At 43.6% G+C, this 24,502-nt stretch overlaps 1 protein-coding gene across 1 annotated transcript in view; it reads right to left on the reverse strand.

Moving 5' to 3' along the window:
• Nucleotides 1-24,423, reverse strand: part of LOC311040435 (radixin-like) — a 37,737-nt gene extending 13,314 nt beyond the window's left edge. The window contains exons 1-8 of the mRNA XM_084050718.1: nt 24,216-24,423; nt 21,509-21,595; nt 10,093-10,176; nt 8,674-8,769; nt 5,691-5,813; nt 5,105-5,256; nt 4,067-4,150; nt 1,388-1,534 (exon numbers count right to left, since the gene is read on the reverse strand). Of these exons, the coding sequence (XP_083906844.1) occupies nt 1,388-1,534; nt 4,067-4,150; nt 5,105-5,256; nt 5,691-5,813; nt 8,674-8,769; nt 10,093-10,176; nt 21,509-21,520 (698 nt within the window). The 5' untranslated portion in view covers nt 21,521-21,595; nt 24,216-24,423. The remainder of the gene's footprint in view (nt 1-1,387; nt 1,535-4,066; nt 4,151-5,104; nt 5,257-5,690; nt 5,814-8,673; nt 8,770-10,092; nt 10,177-21,508; nt 21,596-24,215) is intronic.
• Nucleotides 24,424-24,502: the final 79 nt, after the last annotated feature.

A 24,502-nucleotide genomic window follows, 5' to 3' on the forward strand; every position in this document is an offset into this window, starting at 1 on the left:
TCTGCCCACACTCAAAGCTCAGAGCTTCCCACCCCTCCAAACTTCTTAATGACAATGTGGACGGGACATTCAAGACTGTAATTTAGGGTCGATTTCGTAACGTGACACTGATTACCGACGTCGGTTAAAGTGTCCCGTCCTTCTGAGCGAAACCCATATCGATGATATACGGATATTACAAACTTCGACTTGACGCATCTCCAATGCTTTGCGAGTTCATTGCGTCCAATTTAATTATAACCTTTCCCCCTTTCCGTCATGCATCATTAGCCTGTGTGGGAGAGTCGGAAAGGCCCTGGATGATAATGTTTGCTGGCCGTCACTCATGACAAAGACATAATACACATCGTAACTCAGTGAACAACACAGCAAAAGCTAATATAAGTTGTTTATAGGGCATAAATCCATTAGGACAAGCCTGCTTTCTGTTTTTAAAAATCCTGTGGCTTTCACAAAGCTTTCATTCACACAGTTTCCCAACAAACCGTCCTCTTGAGAGCTTTTCCCCAATGTCAGCCGTTTTCTCACAATTGGACTCGTTAGAGACGATTAATGAGCAGATCAAACGAAGAGAACCAGAATTCTGGTGCGGAGCCATACTATGTCATTGTATGGCCGGGACATAGTTGTCATGGAGATAATGTGGACGTAAGTAATGTAATTATAAAATGGAGAGTGTTGCGTGCAGCGCAGAGTTCCACTACTTCTTCTATCGATTTCATCCGCTCAAATACTTCGTCTTTTCTGTATACGTTTCTCTGTGCATTTCCTTGACGCTCACAGAGTGCACTTGAGGACCTTACAGAAGCATCCACCTCTGGATGAGGAAAGGTTGAACATAGACTGACTGACGCCCTCCAATCACACTCAAAACAACTCATGTTTGTTCAGTGTCCAAACCTGAACCCTGTGCCTCTCATTTGAGTGTGTGTGCAACCAAATACTCTATATCAAACAAACATCCATTCATATCTCCCACTCCTGTGTGTGTGTGTGTGTGTGTGTGTGTGTGTGTGTGTGTGTGTGTGTGTGTGTGTGTGTGTGTGTGTGTGTGTGTGTGTGTGTGTGTGTGTGTGTGTGTGTGTGTGTGTGTGTGTCTATACTTAGGAGTGCTAAATGTCCCCACAAGCATAGAAGAATTTGAGAAATAGACATTGTAAGGGCCATTTTAAGCCTACAATTGAAGTTGGACTTACAATTTGCATTTAAAGGTTAGGTTTAGGGGTTGGAGTTATTGCGGATCTACAAACTCACAACACGTCGAAGTGCTGATATCTGATATTTTCTGCTTTAGGTTTAAGGTTAAAAATGGCATTCATAAAATTGGCATACTAAAATGTCGATGTCCTCTCAAGTACAGTACATCAATACAAACGTGTGTCCTCACTTGTCCTCGTGTTCGTAGATGTTGAGGCCCAGGGCGTCCACTCCCAGCCACAGTTCTGTGCCTTTCTTGTTCTTGATCTCGAAGTAGTTGACTCCATACATCTCTAGGTCCTGGGCGATCTTCAGGTACTCCATCATGGAGTCCTCTCTGTGGAGGAAGAATGCGATGAAGAGAGAGACACAGTTCAGCCCCACTCTACTGGAGGGATGGAACACCATTGTAACAAAACATATTCCTAATCTAAAACGAGATGCTACATCTCAAGGGGCTATTCCTAATAAAGAATTTCAATATATATTCCCTGATTCCGTGATTTGATGATGGTGGGCTGAATCTGAATTCATTTAGACACTTCAGCTCAGAAATAACCAGACAGTTAATGAACCATTTACCATTTATTAACCATTACCATATTAACCATTACCCATATATGCAATGATATTGCAATCAAGCTTGGCGGTGTGACTGCTCATGTGATATTAACGATTCCTGTGCAAACATGACACAGATCTTCAATCACAACCCCCTGAGCAGAGCATAACAGGTATAACACAACAATAATTAAACAACAACAATACATACACACCAGATATTACATAACATAAACAACGCCATATTTAACCCTTAATGCATACCACCACCATAACAACCATCTATGGAACCATCCCACCAACCAGAAGCCACAGGGAGGAGGCCGGGGAAGTGGAGGAATTTTAACACTGACAGCTGTACGACCGGCACTGACAGCTAAGCACGTAGAATGAATGGAGAACTGAGGCTGCTTAAATGAACCTCCAGAGTTGCACTGTGGGTATTAGGGCGTGAGTGAGTTAACTGTAGCAAATGAAATGACAAGAGGTTGAAACGTACTGACTTAAAGGAGTACGACTGAATAACTATTAGCGAATGGGGGGGGGGGGGGGTCCGGGGAGTATGAATGAAGTATATAAACATACTGCCTTCCGTGTTTACATGAACTATCGTTTCACTGGATTCATTTTTTTCTTCTTCTGTAGACCAGGGGTTTTCAACTGATTTTGACCCAGGGACCACCATCCTGACTAAGAGCAACCTGGGGACCACCACTATTGTGCGTGGTGGGTCCATCATAGACCCATCCCACACAATAGTGGTGGGGGGGTTCATGCACCACAGGGAGCTGGAGAAAATAGCTATAATATCAATATAATATCTAATAAAGTACAGTGATTTTGTTTGAATATGATTATTAGGATTACTGTGATTATGGTAAGCTCACATTTCATATCTCACACACACCATACAGTAAGAACTCCTGTAAGTTATTCAAAGTTAAAAAAAATAATGGATGGTCAGGGACCACCTGCAATACCTCCACCATCGGTTGAAAACCCCTGCTGTAGACTAATGCTTAGGGGTTGTGTCTTTGTAATGATGGTTTTATGCATTACAACCCTACTATAACCTCTCTATGTAGTTGTGGACAGTCTGTTCTTGCTGACACAGTCTGTTCACGAGGAAGAGTTGCGCTTCTGCTTTTTTCTTACATATCGCTCTAATGCACAAGCATCACCGTCACTGAATGTGCGTGTCCAACCATGATTTGACCGTATTTACTAGGATGTTAACTGCTTAAATGTATCACGCAGTAAACCTGTATGGAAGCATCTCATTATGTCTGTCCACTCATATATTCAGGGTTTTCCTTTAATTTGTCAGCCATCTGTATATCGTCAGGTGGAAAATAAACTGTTATCTTTCAGGAAATGTAAAAGACGTGTTCCAGTGGATCCTATGTAGCTATTATTTGGTCACATGCTCTTGTTTATTATTTCATTGGTTCAATATCCTATATTAAAATGTACTAATGGGCCGGCGGACAACCGCCTGTCACTATGACTCAGACATAACCATATATAGAGTTCCCACTGCAGCTACACCCAAATATGGCGTGTGTCATGCAGACTGTGACAGCATGACGTCAGACCCAAACAAACCGTGTCATCATCAACAGACTGCCCATATATGGGCATATACTGAATCAGTATATGCCATCTGAAGTCATCTGCCATCCCTTAAGTCATCAGTATTACTGATGAGTTCAGGGATCTCCATATGAGCATAAATGGGACAAGGACTGACATATACAGAGGTCTCCGTATATGGGCATAAAAGGGACACAGGTAGACAGACAGAAACAGAGCACTCCATATATGGGCACAAAAGGGGGCATTCCATTATATGGGCATGATGACATCAGGGATCTCTATATACTGTATCCACGGGCATAAAAAGGAACATGGTCTGACAGATACAGAGATCTCCATATATGGGCATAAAAGGGAAACAGGTAGACATCGATGACGATGTAGGTGTGGCTGAACTCTAGACCTCTAGTTAATAAAACCCACAGACAAACGATTTTGAGTTCATAGATCGGCTATTTGTGCTACTTTTGTGTGATACTCTTGTATGACGAAGTAGGGCATTAATATATGAAGGAAAAACATGTTAATATATGGAGATACAAGGTCTCTGCTCGACAGCGACGATATACATATATACTGCATGCGGTGGCTCTTTATAGCTTGTGCTGATGGGTCAGCTACATACCAGACTGATATAATTTCTCAGATATCAATCTCCAGACAGTGTGTACCTGTGTAGTGTGCATTCTCTGTGTAATGTGTGTGTATGTACCTGAGCATTCCTTTGTGTTCTTCGTGCCATGTCTGTATCCTGTCCTCCCACTGTTCCTTGGTCAGCTTATGTTGTTCCAGAACTCTGCAACACACACACACACACTTAACCCTGTGTTTCCCAAACGGGGGTCCGGGCCCCCCTTGGCACGAAAGATCACAGGGGCGACGTGAGGCCTTGTATGTTTAGAGGTAGACCAAAATGCTTAACGTGTTGCACAAAATCATAGCCAACTCCCACATGTAACTAATCGTTGTGAAGCACACTATTAACATTGTAACAAAAATGGCTAAAATAGGCAATCTACTTCTAATCTATTTAAAATATTTGTCATACGAGTATAGGACTGAAGTGGTTAACATGTTCCATGTGTGGGGGGCTCAGCTTTGTCAGATGTAAGAAGGGAGAGCTCCAAGAAAAAACTCAACCCAAAAGGCTGATACATTTCCTACCAAGGAAATCAAAGAACATTCCACAAGAGAATGAGACACATTCCGTGTGTGTGTGTGTGTGTGTGTGTGTGTGTGTGTGTGTGTGTGTGTGTGTGTGTGTGTGTGTGTGTGTGTGTGTGTGTGTGTGTGTGAGAGAGAGAGAGAGAGAGAGTATGTGTGGGAAGCATCAGTAAACTGAAGACTAGCCATAACTAGTCTTTGTTTGAAGTGATGCAACACAGAAAACACACTCATAAAGAAAATCATAACAAGCCCTGTACGGGTCATGACATGTCCTGACTGTGTGCTTTTGTATTGCTAGTATTGTATTGCTAGTATTGTATTTCTGTCTTTTGAGGACAAAATGGACAGAAAATAATAGGAAATACTTAGAAAATACCAGAAGATGTCTTGCTGCGGCTCTTGTTTTCCCAATGGGCTATTTGGGGTTAGAATGCGGGTTGTGTTTAAGTTGCGTGTGTGTGTCGACCACTTCATGTGAATGGCATGCATCCATAGAAGACATGCTGATTTCTATGGAATCCAAATGACTGAAATCAGTTGTGGCGACTGAGACCTTTAATCCCTGTGTGTGTGTATTGCATACCTCTGTGGCAGCAGTCTGTCATGGGCGAGGTATCCTGGCTTGTGCACTTCTTTGCTGTAGTCTGCGTACTTGGCTTGGACAGAGTAGGAGGCCAGCAACACGGCCGTCTCGGGGGGACAGTAGTTCTCATCGTTCAGAATGGCCTCTTTCACCTGGAGACCACCGGGCGGGTAGAGAGGGGTGGGTGGGAGGAATGATGGGACCAGTCAATAATGGTAAACACACCCGTGCAAAATCAAGCAGTCTAAATACCAATACCGCCTAAGGCTGGGCAATATATTGACATTATATCGATACTGTGATATGGGACTAGATATTGCCTGGGATTATGGATCGTAATATTGTGGTTTTAATCACTTAAGGCCTATTTTATATGTACATTCATAATTTCTTCTAAAATAGTAAAACAGAAAAATATATATTGGTAATTTGTAAACAATAAAAAGCGTTTTGCCGCTTTTGGCAAATAATACAATTTGATCGTCACAATATCAACATGGAGGTATTTGGTCAAAAACTGCGTCATATTTGATTTTAGTCTTTTCCTTGGTGTGATGGTGTCATCAGTGTGCGACGGACGGGTCACCTGTAGGAAGAACAGTCTCTGTGTGATCTCCTGGATCAGCTCTTCTGAGACGTCCTCGGGGAAGAACTTTGCCCGGAACTTAAACTGAAGCGGGTTCTCCTTCTTCACGTCCTGCTGGGTGACCTGGTTAATAAAGACATCAATTAATTTGGTGGTTCTCAACCGTTTTTGATCTCTGGACCACTAGGCCTTGCATATTTCAAACAATCCCCAATTTTCCCATGGACCAGCTGTACTTTTGTGGTCATTTGCCAATGACCACTAGTGGTCCGTGGACCACAGGTTGAGAAACAGTGAATTAATCAAACCAATCAATCACCAAATGCATTCCATCAATCAATTAGAGCAACTGTTACAGAAACAAACATTAATCAATAACCTGATCAACTAAATTGTATTCTGGACCACAGCTATGTCCTAATTAGTCAATAAGGCAGAGATGCCATGTATTGATCAAACCGGAACCAGTGCAGAACGTGCCAAGCAGGGTGTCATGGGCAAGAAGATACTGCCAATCAATAAGTTAAAACGGTGATTATCAAACTTTTTAATTTCAAGGACCTTGGTTTGATATGCATTAGGCCACTGACACCCATTTGGTTTGGTAACAGTTTGGGAACACTGTAAAATCCTCAGTGTTTATTTAACTCTCAGAGTTACAGACCCAAAGGGGGTTCATGTGTGGACCCCTGGTGGTCCCCTGACCCAACATTGAGAATCAATTACTTAAATCAACCAATCAGACTGTCGATCATGACCCATGTCCCGATGACTCATCAAGTCAAGAAAATAAATCATTTGTCTTAAAAACCAACCTATCAGAGTCAGCTCCTGTTCTAATTATTCGAAGTCCGACAAGGCAGCGACAGGAGGATCAATAAATCAATCACACAGGAAATCACAGACAGTTTCACAGGAGCGTTGCAAGGAGTCAAGTGGCAGAGCAGAGGTAGAAGCTTCTAAACAATGTCTACTAGGACACTGACAACGGGTTGTTATACAGCGTCGCAACATGTTGTGAACTTGTAGATCAGCTATTTTTGAAACTTTTGGCGATAAAATAAAAGGTAGCGACGATATATACGTTTTTCAGAGAACTTCCTCAGGCCTCAGGCGGCAGGCCTAAACGGGTTAAGGGATTAAGTCGTAGAAAATGGGGCACTTTAACTGACAAAATATTGGTAGTTGCTGACAGGTCAGGAATTCGTTGCCCCTCTGTTTGGCCTTATGCCCTTCAAAACATTAGATGCCCTGAGGCCACAGTGACCTTGATGCCCCACCTGCACTGCACCAGCTGATTGCATCGTTATCTCCTCTGCCTCTTTCCTGTCTATATCGTCTTTAGACACCAGTGTCTTTTGTTAAGATTCTGAATTCTTAACCCATTCAATCCGGGAACGCATCCGTGTCATTTTAGATTTAAGCTATAACCAATATATTATACTTTGGGCTATTCAAAAATAGCGGATCTACAAGCTCATAGCGCTATGAGCTTGTAGCTCTGCTATTTTTGAATAGCCAAAGAAATTTCAAAATTACAGAGATGCGTTCCCGGATTGAATGGGTTAACTGTTCCTGAGTCCCAAACCCCCTCTTCAATCCAGTCCAGCAACTCCACAGGGCTGAGCATGTATGAACTTTTGCTCCTAGAAAAATGAAATTCTAGGCCTGGTTGCTGGTCCAAAAATCAGGATCACCATCGGACCCAAAAATCGGACATCGGTAAAGTGGGGGACACACACCAAAAAGCCCCCCTATTACGGCGCCACTGGTCGAGCTCTGCTTAACAGTCAAACGTAAACTAATTAAAGTGTCGACTTGGGGATAAAGAGGTACTGCATGTACTGTACCTATCTAATGTAGTCATTAGCAGAGGTAATTAGCACCCTTGTGCAGTATGTGAACATAACGTATAATGACAAGCTGGGAGGGTACAGAATATAGCTACAGTGTGGGAGTGTGTGTGTGCATCCATGTACTATACAGTACGCACACAGATGCACACACAGAATAGTTTCCACTGGAGCCCCCCTTGTTAAAAGAAATCCTGTCATAGATCACTCTGACAGCCTAACACGGGTATAGCATGGCTGTGTGGAACACACACACACACACACACACACACACACACACACACACACACACACACACACACACACACACACACACACACACACAGAGCAGCTTTACAGTGCTTGAGACACACACATACACTTACAGTACTTAAAACAAGGGGAATTTTCAGTACCACCTCCTCAATCTCACATACGTACACAGTACACACACGCATGCATTTACAGTACTTCAGGGCGAGGGGAATTCTATGACGCGCATGCGCTCAAACACACACATATGGCTACAGAGGGGTACACACAGTAAAATCCGGAGTGTCCATTTAACTCTAGTGTAAAAACGGACGGGAACACGTGTGATTTCATAGAGCTGGGGGCTGGAGGGCGTGTTTGTCAGGAAGTCTGACCATAGTCTATAGCGGAGACTATACTGGACAATAGGACACACACTCTGAGATACAGACAGACACAATGTAATGTGGTGTGGTTCTCAACATTGGGTCCTTGGGGGGGTTCCTGGGTGTCCGCGGCCAAATACATATCTAAAAATGTTTTCTAAATCCTACCAGTATGTTGCTATATCAGTGGTGCTCCAACTTTTCCACGTCGAGGACCCCCAAAATGATATTTATTTGACCGCGGATCTCAAAATATGTTGTTGCAGGGACACCCAGAAGCACAGATCGGAGTACGTACGTACGTGTACATACATATGCACAAAAAAATTACAAATAAAAAAAAGCAGGTCTACAAGCTCCAGTGCCGCGCTATGAGCTTGTATATCTGCTATTTTTGAATAGCCCAAGAAATCTTAAAATGACACAGATACGTTCTGGGTCTTAATGGATTAACCCTCATGGTTAAATGAACCCTTAGGATATTTTATGTGTGGAAGTGAGAGAGGTGATTACCTTCTTGTTGAGCTTGAGCCAAGTGTGGTAGCCTTTACTGTCTGTATACTGCAGGCCAAAGAACCACACCTCCCTAAGGCCCACGGTCTTCACCACCTAGGAGGAACACAATTCAATGCAAAGGAGCTTTATTGGCATGAGAAAACATACGTTTACATTTGCCAAAGCAAGTGTCAAAATATAATAAAAACTGTTTAAGAAAATGGGGGAAGTGTGTACAGTGTGTTAAACAGAGCTATGTCACATTGTGTAGTTATATACCTGTTATATGTACAGGCTATAAAGTTGGAACACACACACACGTTGGCTCAGCTATGGCCGTTGAAGGACAACTTATCTACATTATAGAACAACATGTTTTATTGTGTGCTTATTCATATTCATATCATAATCTATTCCTTTTCTAGATCTGTTACAACTCAAATCTTTTAGTCACGTAAATGTGAATTGTGAACCATACTAAATATTCCCTGTATGCCATCTTAACCATATCCCAAACTCATCTGTAACCATATCCCATCTAACTTTAACTGTAACCATATCCCATCTAACATTAACTGATCTAATCTTAACCTTAACCATATACTGTACCATCTAAACTTAACTGTAACCATATCCCATGTACGTAACTTTGAAGGTAACCCTATCCCATCTAACGTTAACCATACCCCATCTAACATTAACAGATCTAAGGTGTGTAATGTAAACATGTAAATGCAGTTAGGTGAGGTACTCTGTAGTGATGAGGCAGAGTAGTGGCTGACCAGAGGAAGCCATTAACCTAACCCTCAGATTCAGATGAACTGTGACATCATGCAGCTGTTATGGGCTCTGGGCGTGCCCTTACATCCAGTCTGCCTCTTTAATTGGTTTCATTAGACATGACTAATTGAGGACTCACTGCTGCTTGATGATGGGAGCAGTAATGTTGCTTTGTTATATGATTGTGTGTGTGTGTGTGTGTGTGTGTGTGTGTGTGTGTGTGTGTGTGTGTGTGTGTGTGTGTGTGTGTGTGTGTGTGTGTGCGCGTGCGTGCGTGCGTGCGTGCGTGCGTGCAACTCAGTAGGGCTGCATAATAAATAATTCAATCGCAAAACTACTTAAACTGCAATATTTTTGCCAACTCCGAAACCACAGCATGCACTAAATACCTCATAGAAGCAAAATCTTATGGTATTCTGCAAAATGCCAGGTCTACAGATGAGATTACACACTCACTGGGAGAATGGCAAGCAATTTAATTCAGGCTGGTGTTCACGAAAAACGCAACTCCCTAACACTAAGCAAATCTGCAGTATGTATGAACATTAAAATCCTCCTATAAGCAGGTTTGTAGGAAAGTAATAGACAGTTTGCGTGCCCATGTGAGTGAGTGAGTGAGTGAGTGAGTGAGTGAGTGTGTGTGTAACTCAGACTCACCTGATCAAAGAGCTGTTTGCCCGTCGTATTTGGCTGGATGGCAAACTCCAGCTCTGCGTCCATGGTGGTGACGCGTACATTGATCTACAAAATACGCACAAGAGAAGGTGGTCATTGTACTGGCAATTCTATCTACACACACAACATATAAACACACCGATGTTTCACACATTCCCCCTGGAATACATGCTCTCTGACACAGAGGTCAGAGCACAAATCGGCCCGTGGTGTGGACCATTTTCACACGGCAGCAATTTTGCTTTTATTTCGTACTCGGTGCAGGGGGTGGGGCAAATCATCATTGTTTCACTTCCTTATCGTTCCCCGCCTTGAGTTGCTTTCATAGATTGTGCACAATTTCTGTATCGAGATAAAACCGGTTCGAGAGCAGAGAGGGAAAACACTGTTATGGGAGTTATTTAAAAAGCAGGAAGACACTGGTAGATTTCAAGCATAAGCCAGAGATGATACGTGCAGTTCTGCATGCGTTGCACGCGTCGGGCACGCGCACTTTATGACCAACAACTGTTCTTGTAGAGCCATCACGCATTACATTCTAATTTTGCTTTGTTTTGGTAGTAACGAGAGCTCAACTCAACCTGCTCAACCAGAGATTGTGTTCTAAGGCAGTGGTTTTCAAAATGTGGTCTGGGGACCCCCCAGGGGTCCTTGAGGGGGTTCCAGGGGATCCCCAGCTAAATAATGTATAGTTTGTAAGGAAAAGGACCTTCACGGTGCACTTTGAGAGTTATGGGGGTCCATGACCTAACGCACACGAAAATAGTAGTACTTAAAATTAAAAAAAGGTCTGAGAACCAAACCGATATTTTAAGAAACGTTGTGTTACGGTACATACAAGTATGTATTATCAAACACTTCCTCAGGGCTAAAACCCTGCAGTGCTAATGGAGCTGCTGACTTAACATTCCCTCAGGCAGGCAGAAGAATTCTGGACATTTCTCCTGCAATCTAAAGCAAACTTTGGCTGTGTACCGTGTCTCTCTCTCTCTCTCACTCCTCGGCACTGACAGGGTGAGTGAGCATTTCTGTTCCTGGCACCCTTCTACCCAGGATGCCTCGGTGGGGAGGGGCGGAGCTGACAATCGAGTCCTGCCATTGGCTGTGGCTTTTTTTTGAGCGGCATTGGCAGTGGGCCTAGCATGCAGCTGACAGAACGCAACGGGGCTGACCTCCGAGGCATCTCACATCCTTCCTCCTACACACACACACACACACACGTGCGCGCGCACACACGTACATACAGGGCTGTATGTACAGTAGTAAGGCATCAGAGAGAGAGAGAATCAAGATAAGGAGAGCAGAGAGTGTAAAAGTAGGGAAGAGGGAAGGAGGAGAGATGATAGATATATAGAGAGGCCTAGAGCAGTGGGAGAGCAAGGCAGAGACAGACAGAGAGAGAGAGAGAGATGATCCAGGGTTATGGGATAAAGTTACAGTCGGGTTGCTGTAGATGAAACACTAACAGAAGTGGGAAGAGAATGGGCAGAGAGGGAAGAGAGCAAAAGGGAGAGGGAGAGAGATGTTCTTTTCTTCTTTTCCCCTCCCAATAAACATCCACAAAACCTCAGGAACACTTAATCTCATTTTCCACTCCATCTCCGTGTTCATCTCTCTTTTCTCGTGTGTGTGTCTCTCTCATTAATAACCCATGAAGCTTTTGCATATACAGCACATAGCTGGACTCTCCCCTCTACCCACACAGAGCCACATTATAGCTGCCTGTCATTAATTACCCATGAAATGCTACAGCGCTTTCTCTGTTTTTGATCCCACTGTCAGTCTCCCATGAATGCACTCTCCCATGCCCCCCCCCAGCCTCTCTTTGGAGGACACAGGGATTAAGCACAGACAATGTGTGAGGCAATGTATGCAGGTTATCGGTTCAGAAGGACCCAACAAGTGTTTCTCGACTGGTTATAATGATGTGAGGACCCAATGCTTTTAGTAACCAACTATATATAGACTTGTTTTGTATAATAAATGTGATGATTATCAATAATATTCATCTGCTATATTATGGCCCTTTGTTTAAGACCTGTGTCTTGAGCCCGGCCCTACTGGTTGAGAAACAAGTGGACTGAACTGCATTCGACACGTGGAAAAAGCAGCTTTCGTTCAAATTGTAACCCCCCTCCCATTCGAATGCCAAGAAGGATTCTTGAATGCGTAAAGTTTTCTGAGGAGATGATTTAGCCCCAGGTGGCTAGCTACTAGCACCAGCCCAGAGCCTGAACTAGGTTAATCTTGGTGGAAATGAGGTATACATGACACTGCTTTGTCTGCATCTTTCAATTAACTTGAATTCCAATGAGTGTAAATCTCTCTGGCAAATTCAGACTCTGGGTTGAGGATTTATGGTCGTCTGGGAAGTGGGCCTTTGGTGGGACGGTGTGTATCAACCAGGAGCCGGCGGTTGTGCAAGATTGATTATTAAGATGCACTTCTCTTTTCTTGGAACTTTTCCTTGACTTCTTCTAAAAAGACAATCAAGAACGAGAATCACTTTGCTTTGTCAAGTGCATTGGCAATGCAGGAATCTGTGCTAGTGACACAGATGCCAAATACGACAATGACATAAAAAACATTCTGACCACAGGATCTTAACAATTTGTACAACTCTGGTGTACAACTGTACGAGTTGTACACCAAAATAAGACAGATACAGACTCAACAATAACTACAACACAATAGACTATAATTAAAACCGGCAGCCCTCCCTTAACTTACAGTATATATACTCATTGCACAATGACAAGATTCAAATAGCAGACAAATAAGTCTCAAGTTTGTGACACCGCTGAACCCAACTTGAGATGAAGGAAGCTGTGGGCTATAGTGGTGTTGATAGCCGTTGTTAAGGTCACTCTAGGTACTTCCTCTCTGGGAAACAACCATCATGACACCAACACCCACAGCAGCGCTTTACGGCACGACCGTGTCACCCGCTAAGCCAGGCAACGAGAAGACTGGGTGTGCGGTTACACCGCAGAACCTGAGCTGATGCTAACTGGGAAAGCTAGCCTAGCCATGTGTTTGTTGGCTTGTTCGTCTATCTAGGGACACGCCACAGGTTTAATCTGCTGAAGGGAGGCAGGTGTCGGGGAGGGAGTTTAACACCAGCAGAACACTGGGACCGGCATGCCTCGTACTGTACATTTTCACTGTGGCTTGGAAATCCCTACTTTACAGGACACTTCAGTCAACCGTTATTTACTAGTTAAAAAAGGACCACTTGTTGTTGTTCTCTCCTCCGCGTCATCAGTGTCCTACCCTATAGGTGGGATTGGCGAAAGGGCCTCTCTGTGTGGAGTTTGCATGTTCTCCCCGTGTTCCCTAGGGTAGGTACCCTCACAAAAAAATGCAGTAATCCTGGTCACTATACTGCCTCCCCCTGGCCAGCCGGGGCGCCTGATAGAGGGGAAAGGAACTGGTTGGAATAACGTGTTCCTTCCACACGCTACGTCCAACCAGGGAAACTCTCCCCTGTCAGGTGATAAGAAGGTCAGTTGGCTCTCATGCATTGAAGGAGGCATGAGCTCGGCCCTGGCCTCTCTAGGTTGGCAGAGGGAAGGTAGTGCCCAGGATTACATAGACACTTGGCACTGGGTGTAAAAAATTGGGTTACAAAATCGTGGAATAAAAATGTAATAAAAAACATTTTAAAAAAAGGACCACTTCACCCATTTTCAACTTAACTTCGTATAATTGGTCCTCACTAAAGCTCATTATAAGATGACACCATTTCTGTCTAGTGGCTCTGCGTCTCAGACGAGGTCTGTGGGCAGTTCAGATACCTGCCTAGTGCCTATGCAATGACATCATCGGTAGGGTCATTTTAAGATTTAAAACTTTGTTTTATATTTTGTATTAATACAAGAGCAGTAGCTTTTGTTTCAGCAGGCTAACTTTCCAGGGAAAGAAAAGATGTAGTTTCTATTAGCGTGGAATGGTGATGGTGAATTTTGATAAGTTGTTACTAGCTGTTAAATAAAGGGTTAGGGTTAGTTAATATGAATAGCCAGAATCTCCCAAGTAAGGATAAAAAAATCACTCAAGTAGTAGAGAATCTCATTGCTTCTGAGATATGACCCATTATATATTTTTATATATATTTTTGCCTTTTTGTTGTTGACCTTTTCGACCCAAAACGTATAATTTCTTCGTGGCAGCCAACTGATCATTCCATCCAAGTGGATGGATGACTGAGTGTCATCGCCATCACCATCATTAGAACCGTGCCGCTAGAAGGACTACAAAACTGTGTCTAAGTCACAGTGTCGCTCAAAAGGCATGTTGGCTCACTCAGCTGTCGGAGAACATATTTGAAAATGTCCTCTCTGGCAGCTGCGTTTCAGAGAGATACAGCCGCCTGTCAGAAATGGTTGGGTATCAAGGCTTATCATCATTATGATCTGAGAACTATGGAGACAGTCTCTCTCCTCCTTGGCAGTGGCTCCCTGCACTGCCTTGCAGCAACAGTCGGAGGAGCAGAGATTTTGTGGTTGAATTTCAAACTGAGGAAGCTCGGTTTTAAATGGGTCTGAATAATTGACAGCCTTACAACCTGCTACTTTTACCTCCCCTTTCTCACGCTACTTGTTGAGTCTAAATGCGGAGCAGTGAGTAAGTGTTCCAGTAGTATGACTGTGGAGCAGCACTGGGGATTATTTGGAGTGGAAGTCTGTCTGCAACTTGGTCGAATAATTATGCCGTGGTTCAGCCCCGTACGATTTTCATTCTCAAAAGGTCCCTAAACTGGACTTAGTCTCGGTCCAGTTGGTATCGAGATACATTTTCTCTAATTTCTCCAATTTCAAGAAGGAGTGTGGGCGACTCAATAATCCCCCTTAGTACTCCGTCTTTACGGAAAGCTGAGAGACAGTGGGAGAGACATGACAGACAAGGGTCTGGTGGGAATCCATCCATTTAATGCCAGACAGGTGTGTATGGTTTCAGGGACCAAAGTTGCATTAAAGGACCATATATGGTCATGGTGTTATGTCTATTCACAGCTTTATCTATCTATCTATCTCTATCTCTATATCTATATCATACAAAAACAGATAATTTAATGGCTCTTTTAATTTAGCTTAGATTTTACGTTTCCATCATTACAGAACTTACCTGAATAATTGAGTCAGTGACTCAACATTCATTCCTTGATGAATAATTCATGGATGATGTTTGAATGTTGTTTGTAATTCAAGATTTTCTCCAGGGACCCTTTTCGACTAGACTTCTCAAATCAATCCGTGCTTGAAAATGAATTAAAGCACACCATTAACATAACTTGAAAAAACTGGATGACCTATCTCAAGCATGTTTCAAGCCGCTGCATGTTGATTTTAATCCTGTACTGAAATGAATGGAATTCAATGGTGTCCTGACAAAGCAAACAAACCACTACATGCTTTGGAAAATGGCTGGCAATTGATCGTAGACAGTCAATGGGCGAAACATACCACCCCCCCGTAACCACTACACTACACGTTTTGTATTAAAATCACACCATCAGTTAACTTTTTTTAACTGAACTTATCAGGCGTTTAACCAGTGCTGTATCCCAACTCACAGTGCTACTGTAACTTTGAGCTGTGTTTTATTTTAAATACAAACTAAGCATCAATTGTGAGGCAACGCCGGTCAACAGGTTCCTTCAAAGTATCAAATGGTTCTCCTCTTGCCCATGCATGCGTTTGAACAAACAAGCCATCAACAAGAAGCCTCGTCAGCATAACACCCCCCGTTCACGGTTCAGCGGCTGACGGAGTGAGACTTTGTGTCGCTGGGGTCAAGAGCGGACGCCTCGTTGGGTTTTAGCGAGAGAGGAGTTGTTATGGAGAACGTAGTGCTGAGCTGGGGTTTCCAAGTGACCAACCTTGAATGTCACTTCGTCTGCGTTTGTGTGGGGCCCGGCCCGCCATCAGCAATCAGCTGTGAAATAGCCGACCTTTGTGCGCTGTGTGCGTGTGTGTGTATGTGACTGTATGCACTCCGTGTCTATGTGGAGTGGCTGGAGCTGGGATCCTGGATGGATCAGACGGGAGGGTTAATCCTGTCCCTCTCAGAAGGAGGAGGAGATGAAGGAGGCGTGAGGAGGAGGGGGAGGGGGGGCAGAACAACATACACAAGCACTGACGCAGCTAATCAAACACTCCAGACTCCTGAAGCGTCTCGAAGGAAGAAGACTGAACTTTTGCGCACCGCTCCTCGTCCGTCATATTCACACGGCAGCCATTTAGCTCTTACATTACATACAACCAATCGACAGGCCTAAACGGGACTAATTCACTCACATTACAAACTGACTCATAACACCTCGAGTGGTGACATTACAAAGTGACTGAGCTCATAATAACACCTCAAGTGGTGCACCACAGTGGTTCTACACTCCTGATGAGAAACAAGGGTATTGATCGTTTTAATTCTAGCATTCCAGTCAGGGAGTCATTTAGACCCAAGGCATCCCATCAATAACTACCTGGGGAACCAGAAAACCAGCATCAAACTGGCTCCCCAGGACTGGAGCTGAAAGCCACCAGAGTGTCCCCAGACAACCTGAAATCTATGAAACTTCAAACCAGTCAAAAACACCAGATTTATTATAACAGCTGTAGAATCCTGAATACCTACTCTGTAAAAAGCATCAGTTGTCTTCATTAAATGTGCAGCTATTTATTTACTGTAGGCTGTTTAGTGTAGCTTTGCTGAGAGAGCCCGTCAAGACGAGGACATGAACCTGCATGTGTGTGCAAGAAAACACGTGTGTGCCCCCCCCCCCCCACACACACATACACTTCAATCAGTAGAGCTGCTAATCTGGCCTGCTGGGCTCTGAGCAGCTGTCTTGTCTGTCTGATTAACCCCCCTATGGGGTAAGGAAGGCCTTTGAGGGAGGGACGAACGGAGGGGGAGGAGAAGAGGGGGATGAGGAATGAAGGGAGAGAGAGAGAGGGGAGGGGGAGAATGCGAATGAGAGGACGGATGAGTGGGAGGGATTGGCATGTTCTTACCTACAATACCTACATGCACACAAACACACACATGCTTGTTATGTTTGAGCGAATTCAAAACATCTGTTTAACGAAAGACAAAAAGGTTTAAATTACAGAGATAACTGCTAGGATCATCACACATCACCATCTGACAGGCCTCTCGTCTTAAAAGCTGCTGACGGGTGACACAGCGTGGGGTTGAGCGTTGCCTGGACTGGTTTGCCGCTTTTGATGTCAACCCACAAGCTCTGGACTGTTGACAAAGTAAATGGCCAAATGCAGCCGGCAAACAGTTTATGCTTTGCCCAGCGGCACCGAGGGAGGTCACTCCCCCCCCCGCCCCCGCAACACCACCAGTCCTACTATCTCCTCCCCCGCTGCTTAGCATCAGGGTCTCCAATAATAACTTCTAGAAAATGGGGCTGGGCAATTCACCAAAAATATATTGAAACCGACATTTAGAAATAATAATAATTCTAATAGATTCTTTAATAATCAACTAAATCGGTCTGATCGGTCTTACCCCTTTATTATACTTAGTTATAAGTGAGCTTATAAATCTGCTATTTTCACAACTTTTTTTAACGATCGTTCATTAATCATAATCGAGGCAAAGGTTTGAAAGAATCGATTTGAAGACGTATCACCCAGCCCTAATAAGAGAACTTTCTCCTTCTCACCACCACTGTTTTAACCACATACTGTAATGTTATATACTTTGTTAACCGGGGTCCTCCAGCGGTCTATCCTTGGTTCCCTTCTTTTCCCCCCACCTACACACCAAATCTCTTTGGCAAAAAATAGCCAATCTACAAGCTCTGACTGCTATTGGTGTCAAATGTTCGCCTGTGATGATGACATGCCCAGAATAGGGAGGGAAGCTAGGGTTCATGAGGTTAACTGCATCTCTCCATCCTGTCCTCAATCCTGGTTCTCATCCCTGCTTGCTTCCTGTACATCTTTCTGTCTCTCTCTCTCTCTCTCTCTCTCTCTCCATCTGTGCGTACATCTCCATCTCATCATACCCACCCTCGGTTTCCATTTGCACCCGGACCTCATCCCTAGGGCTATTGCGATTATGAAAATTTGACATAACAATTAATTGTCACACAAATAATTGCGATTAACGATTTAATTGTGTTTTTTTTTGTGTCGTTGAACACTGAAACATGAATAAAAATTACATTTCTGTTTGGCTTTTAGGCTTTGAAGTTGCACAGGGAAGACATGGCAAATAACTTAAATATACTTAAGAAATGAGTGACATTTAATAACTTTATACTTTCAAAAAAACATTATTAGTGGAAATAGCCGATCTATAACGTGTCGCATCGCGACGTGTTGTGAGCTTGTAGATCAGCTATTTCCACTACTTTTGAAAATGTTTGAAAATATATGAACATTTTCCAACATGGAAACGATGACGATTATGCAAAAAAAAAGGCAATTATCTCAAATAATTGCGAAAAAGCCGATTATGTCATAATTGTGACAGGACTACTCATACCCACCCTGTCTTTCCAGTTGCACCCGGACCTCATCCCTTCTTCTTACTTTTCCCACTCTCCGACTTTGTCCCTTCTTCCTTAGCAAGAACACCCACCCCCTGCTATCTCTCTTCTTTCTCTCTCTCTCTCTCTCTCTCTCTGTACCCTGATTCCACAGGAGACAGGATGTTGATACAGACTGAGGGGGATTTAACTGGGGCCCCGACTCCGTTTCACACTGCAGGGCCCCTTGTGCTTGCAAACAGGAAAACAGGCACACGCTAGGACGCGAGCGAGAGAGCCCCCTCTTCCTGTGGGGTCCGCCGGCTCATAAAACACCCCACCACTGAGCAAAGGGTACAATGGGGGCAGGGGGGGGGGGGGTGTGAATGGTAAGTATGAGAGACCATTGATAGATAGGACCATACTCTGTCCTATCAATAATGCAGGTCATTTACAAAGCCCTCCCACCAGCCACCATGCCTACCAGCTAACTATCTGTTAATGCTATATTACCTTGTCATTTGTTGCTTTATCTTATATTATTTTTTACATACATAGTTTTGAATGAGATTAGGCCTGTAGCGAAGGACTGTTTTGGAATGCAAGCAATATTCTTTATTTTGCTCCAAGGGACGACGACTTCAAAAGTCATAACATTTCGATTAAGTGCCTTGCCTGCTCCAAAGCCGTTTGATAAATCCATTCAAAGTCTCCCGCCGTCTCAGGCAAACACAATCTGTCTAGATATTCAACAACAGCAGGTCATCTGGGTTCCTGTGCCGACGGCCCGGGGCCGACATGAAACACGCCATCCAAAAGTGACGTGTCCTAAAAAGTTTTTTGGGGGCTCTCAACATGTAAGGTTATTTTGGAGGAGCCATGTACTGTGCTGCAGGAGCTCCACAGGTTATGTCAGCATGTCCCCGGGAGGGTGGGACATGCAGTTCTCTGGCACTTGAGTTATTGGTCTGTGACAGTGATGCTTCTCTCAGCCGGGAACGGAGCCCTACGCTGTCCCCGGGAACTGTTTTTGGGACGGTGCCCTGCCATTGGTTCAGAAAGGACAAGAGGGGGATGTGAGGGAGAATGACATCAGCGCCTGGCTGTAGCGTAGTCTCTCTCTCACACTCATATACACACACAAGATATACTTATCTTGTGGCAAGTGCGAAAACAGACTGTTATTCACAAATCCCTAGGAAAGATTCTCCTGGACTAGTCATTAGTGATTTTCCACGAAGGGAAATTCATTATAAGAAATGTATGCCCAAATACAAATACTTGAGCAAAAGCCATCTAACAAGAGTCCAAGATAAGTAAAATAGATAGTATTGCAGTATTGCACTACCTTTCTAAAGAATACACAGTCAAATCCTGAGTTCAGAATTAACTCATCCTTAACTCTGACAGTTAAAATTAAATCACTCAGGATTTTGCTGTGTATGATTTCACCCAGTCCCAAGACACAAACATAAAACTAAATTGTTCACAAGTGCAATACCCAATGACTCATCTGTGTCCAAATCTTTACTCTGACGGAAAGCAACATACATAGCCCCACAACGGCATGGAATCGGACAGCCATGCTGCAGCTGTGTAGAAATGCTTTTGTTTTGGCCTTTGCTCATAGAGCTGAGGCGTACTCTGGCATTCTCTCCACCCTCTTGCCTGGCAACAATGGCTGTAGTGTTACAGCCTGCGAGGCCTGGGTGTCTGTCTGAGGCTCAGAGGAGGCCTCGGGCCCACGGAGTTCACTTCACGCTGCCCGTTTACTGGAAGATGAACTATGACGAAAGTTTGACATGTTGTTGCTCGCCGCCACCGCCAACCGGAGCGTCTCACAGCAAAACATAACTGCGCAATAAGCGTTGAGACAAACAAATTACAAGCAGCCAATCGTAAGTAAGCACAGTGGCACAAGTTCATACTTGCTCTTTGCGACATTGGAGGATAATGTGAGGGAAAATGTTCTGACGAGTACAAGCCTGCGCATGGTGACAGAGATGTCACCTTATGCAACGATAAAATCTGGCTTCAGGGCAACCAGGTGCATGCACTGACGGTTACAACAAAAAAGAAAGTAGTGTTTTGTAAGTCAGACACCACCAAGCAACTTCCTTTTGTTGCACAGGGACATGAGCCATCCAAGTGCATGCAATATCTACTGTATATCTATAGTCCTCATGACTAACAGCCAAGCTGGCAGAAAAAAAACACAATATGGTTGTTCAGATTTGGTTCAGTGCTGATCGAAATCATATTTGAAATGGATGGGAATTTGCTAGCAATGGAGGACTAGTGACACGGTGGGACGTGGATTCGCCTTCTTACGTAATAAATGGTCTGCATTTATATAGTACAATTACAGTTCAGGCGTTTAGCAGATGCACTTATCCAGAGCGACTTACAAGTGCGAGGTCAGAGTAAGCATGAACCCTAGTCAACAAACAACAAGGTAAATAGTCACATAAGTAGAGTGCAAATAGAACAATGTAGTGCTTCAAAGAAACTAGGATACCAGTTAAACATCAAACCTGGCATCTGTCTAAACTACATGCTATCTAAATAACATTTGTGACATTTGTAATCAAGAACAAAAAAAAACTCAAAACTGTGTAGTGAGCAAGTAAACAACATGAAGGAATAGTGACTTTCTAGTCATATTTTTACAGTCACAGACCAACCATGGCAGAGTCAGCCATACAAGGCACCTGCCTGCTCATCAGGATCAGTTCAGCGTCTTGCTCAAGGACACTTTTTACGTGTGATGTCGGGAACCGGAATCGAAACCGGGAAACTTCCGATTCCTCATGAGACACTGCTGCTTAGTGTGTGTGTGTTTGCAGGAAGTAGCATAATGGACGTACACAGCAGACATTGATGCTCCTGCTCCGGCCTACAGACTCTTACCGGTTTAGGCATCTCTGTTCCCTCTTCTCCTCCTCCTTACACCAGACAGCTGAGAGGACAAATCCCGTCAGAGGACGGAAACAATACCTGGATCACAAAGACATAAGAAAGAGAGAGAAACAGAGAGAGGAAGGAAATCATTGATTAGTTTGTTGTATAAGGATCAATAAGTGAGCCAATGAAATCCAGCAGACCATGGCCTGTCTAAGCTGAGACTAATTTAGACCATGGTCTTAAGACAGCTAGAATGAAAATGTTGTTACTTAGAAGCATTCATTTTCAACAAATGAATAGAAAATGAACAACAAATGCTGAAAGCGAAATGAGAGAATGAACTTCTGAGTCAACAGGAAGAAGGAATCGTGTAGGAATTAGATCATCTGAAATGAGAATGCCACAAAAGAAAGACTGTAATCCTATTCCTGCAACTGGTAGCAACTAAAACGTCACCAAAAACATCCCACCACCCGAGGCAAAAGAGAAACAACTTCATGTCCAAGTCTAACATGCGTTTCCACTTTACTTCAGTAGACATACGGAAACCATTGGGAGAGAGTGCATGAGAAACAACCTTAACCTTAAATTACTCTGGAAGAGAAAAGTGCATCATTGACAGTCACGGTATAATCTGATAACTTCTGTAACCTGGCAAGCTGAATGGTTGACTATGATTCATCCAAATATAGAACTGTCTCAACAGTCATTGGGCTGTCTGTCTGTATGAGTCCCACAACATGTTTCATATGCCTTCACTTAGTCTCCCGAAAACCTCAGTGTTTTTATAAAAAGCATGACATTACCATTATTAAACATGACAAATGCACACACTTACAGCACTCTTGCACACAGACAACTAGAATGTACACTGCCAAACATTGACATAATGCTTGAATTAACTGTTGAGAAGGTACATATATTAATTAATTCAGATATTCATTGTTGATACATATTAGGCCAGGAATCAATCTATAAATTCTTTATTGATAAGCATATACTCATTCATACACCCATTGTTGATATATATTCCTTCATATAGGCCTATCCATTGTTAATAGACAGTCATGTATAAGACTAAATACATTGACAAGCTTACTACTCTGAAAATTAGGCTACATACTGTACATTCATTCATTCAGAGACCCATTGCAGATATTTTATTTAGTGCCGGTATCTAATCTAAGCGTAACTACACTTTCACCTATGTTTCAACCTTATTGCTGCTATGACACCTGAATTTCCCTCTGGGGATCATTAAATCCTTAGATGTCATCGTGGTAATACAATACGAATGAAAATGTCTCCATGTACAACTCAATAACATGGCACAAATATTGAGGAGGCTTTCCATACAAACAAACAAACAAACAAACCATAAAGTAATGAACTATGCAGGCTAGTTGTGAGGGTAGCAGCACTACAAACACCCTGTTCATGTTTTATAATAATCATAACAACTACAAGACCTGAAATGCCTCGCCTCAAAGGACCTCAAAAAAGAACCACCGATCAGTTCTATTTCGGTAAAAAATTGTTCCCTTTGGCTACATGAAAGTTTGAATAAAGGCATGTCATGCGAGCAGTGTGCCACCCACCACATTAAACCCTAGAATAGTGGTTCTCAAAGTGGGGTCCTGAGGGGGGGGGGGGGGGGGGGGGGGGTCGAAGTGGACCCTTACAGGTCTGTAACTGTAACTCTGAGTGTACAAATGGAACCACATGGACCCATATGGCTTTTGGGGGTCCTTAGCCATAGATCAGTGGTTTTCAACCATTTTCATATCAAGGTCCATTATTTATTCGCCATTTGAGCCATGGACCTCCATTTCATGAGATATAGCCTCTCAGATCCAAGACTTATTAAGTAATGCAGATCTACAAGGGTCCATTTGGTTACCAACTCTACCATCAGCTGGGGACCACCATGGAACCCCCTCTCAAGGACCACTGGTGGTCCCCGTGCCACTGGTGGTTGAGAACCACTGCCATAGAGCCATGATCCGTAAGACATACACCCACTTGTAGCAATAAGCTGCTACTTAGTAGCAAGCAGCCCATTTCCCCGCCTAGAATGAACTACCGTTACATTGCTGAACATGTAATATTACAGGCTTACATGTCGTTGATTACAATCAGGACACTAGAGGATAGCATGTCACCCATATGAGTGGAGTTTACAAATGTAATAGTTTAATCAATGGGTGGATTTTCCTCGGACAGTTTTCAAGCGGTGGTCACAGCCAGACGTAACGTTATAGCCCACGATCAATCATATGTATTGATTAAAAATGAAGCGACATTGAAAGGCTTGGCTTTTAACTGAGACCGTATGGATCACAGCGGGGCGTCGGTTAAACATAACGGAAAGCCACCAGGCGTGTTGTTTAGAGACCAGACCAGTGTGGGGGGTTAAAGTTTTGAAGCCATGATGATGAATGAGAAATGTTTGGTCATTAAAAACAGCATTCTGTGTCATGGCGAGAAAAGGGGGCAACAATCCCCCTCTGGAAAACCAAACCATCCCCGGGGTCGTTGAAGATCACGTTATTAATAGCCTATTTACACAACACACACACATCTATGATCAAAATACATGTGATAATATAGAAATGTGCGTGAGCCGGGGGCCGAACACGAGGATATCCGCTATTGCATCAAAGTTGCAAAGAGAGAGAGACAGAGAGAGAGAGGTTCATCTGCATCAACTCACCGTTATTATTAAAAGGTTTTTTTCTGGCCGTTGGAACGATCGATCCCCCAAGGTTGGCTCTTATTTCATCCGTCCTGGTCGAGACAAATCCCCCCACCACAGACAGACAGGCATGGATGGAAAGCCCCTCGTTTAGAAGGATGATGATGATGATCCACTAGTGTGTGTATGTGTGTGTGTCACCGTTCAGATACAATATGGCTGAACTCACTGTGCCTGCCTGGCTGGTTGGGTGGTTGGTTGGTTGGTGGAAGCTAGAAGCTGCAGGCGTGGTTCAGTTCAAAAAG

The sequence above is a fragment of the Gymnoscopelus microlampas genome (assembly GCF_963454915.1).
Source record: "Gymnoscopelus microlampas genome assembly, chromosome: 24".
NCBI classification, from domain to species: domain Eukaryota; kingdom Metazoa; phylum Chordata; class Actinopteri; order Myctophiformes; family Myctophidae; genus Gymnoscopelus; species Gymnoscopelus microlampas.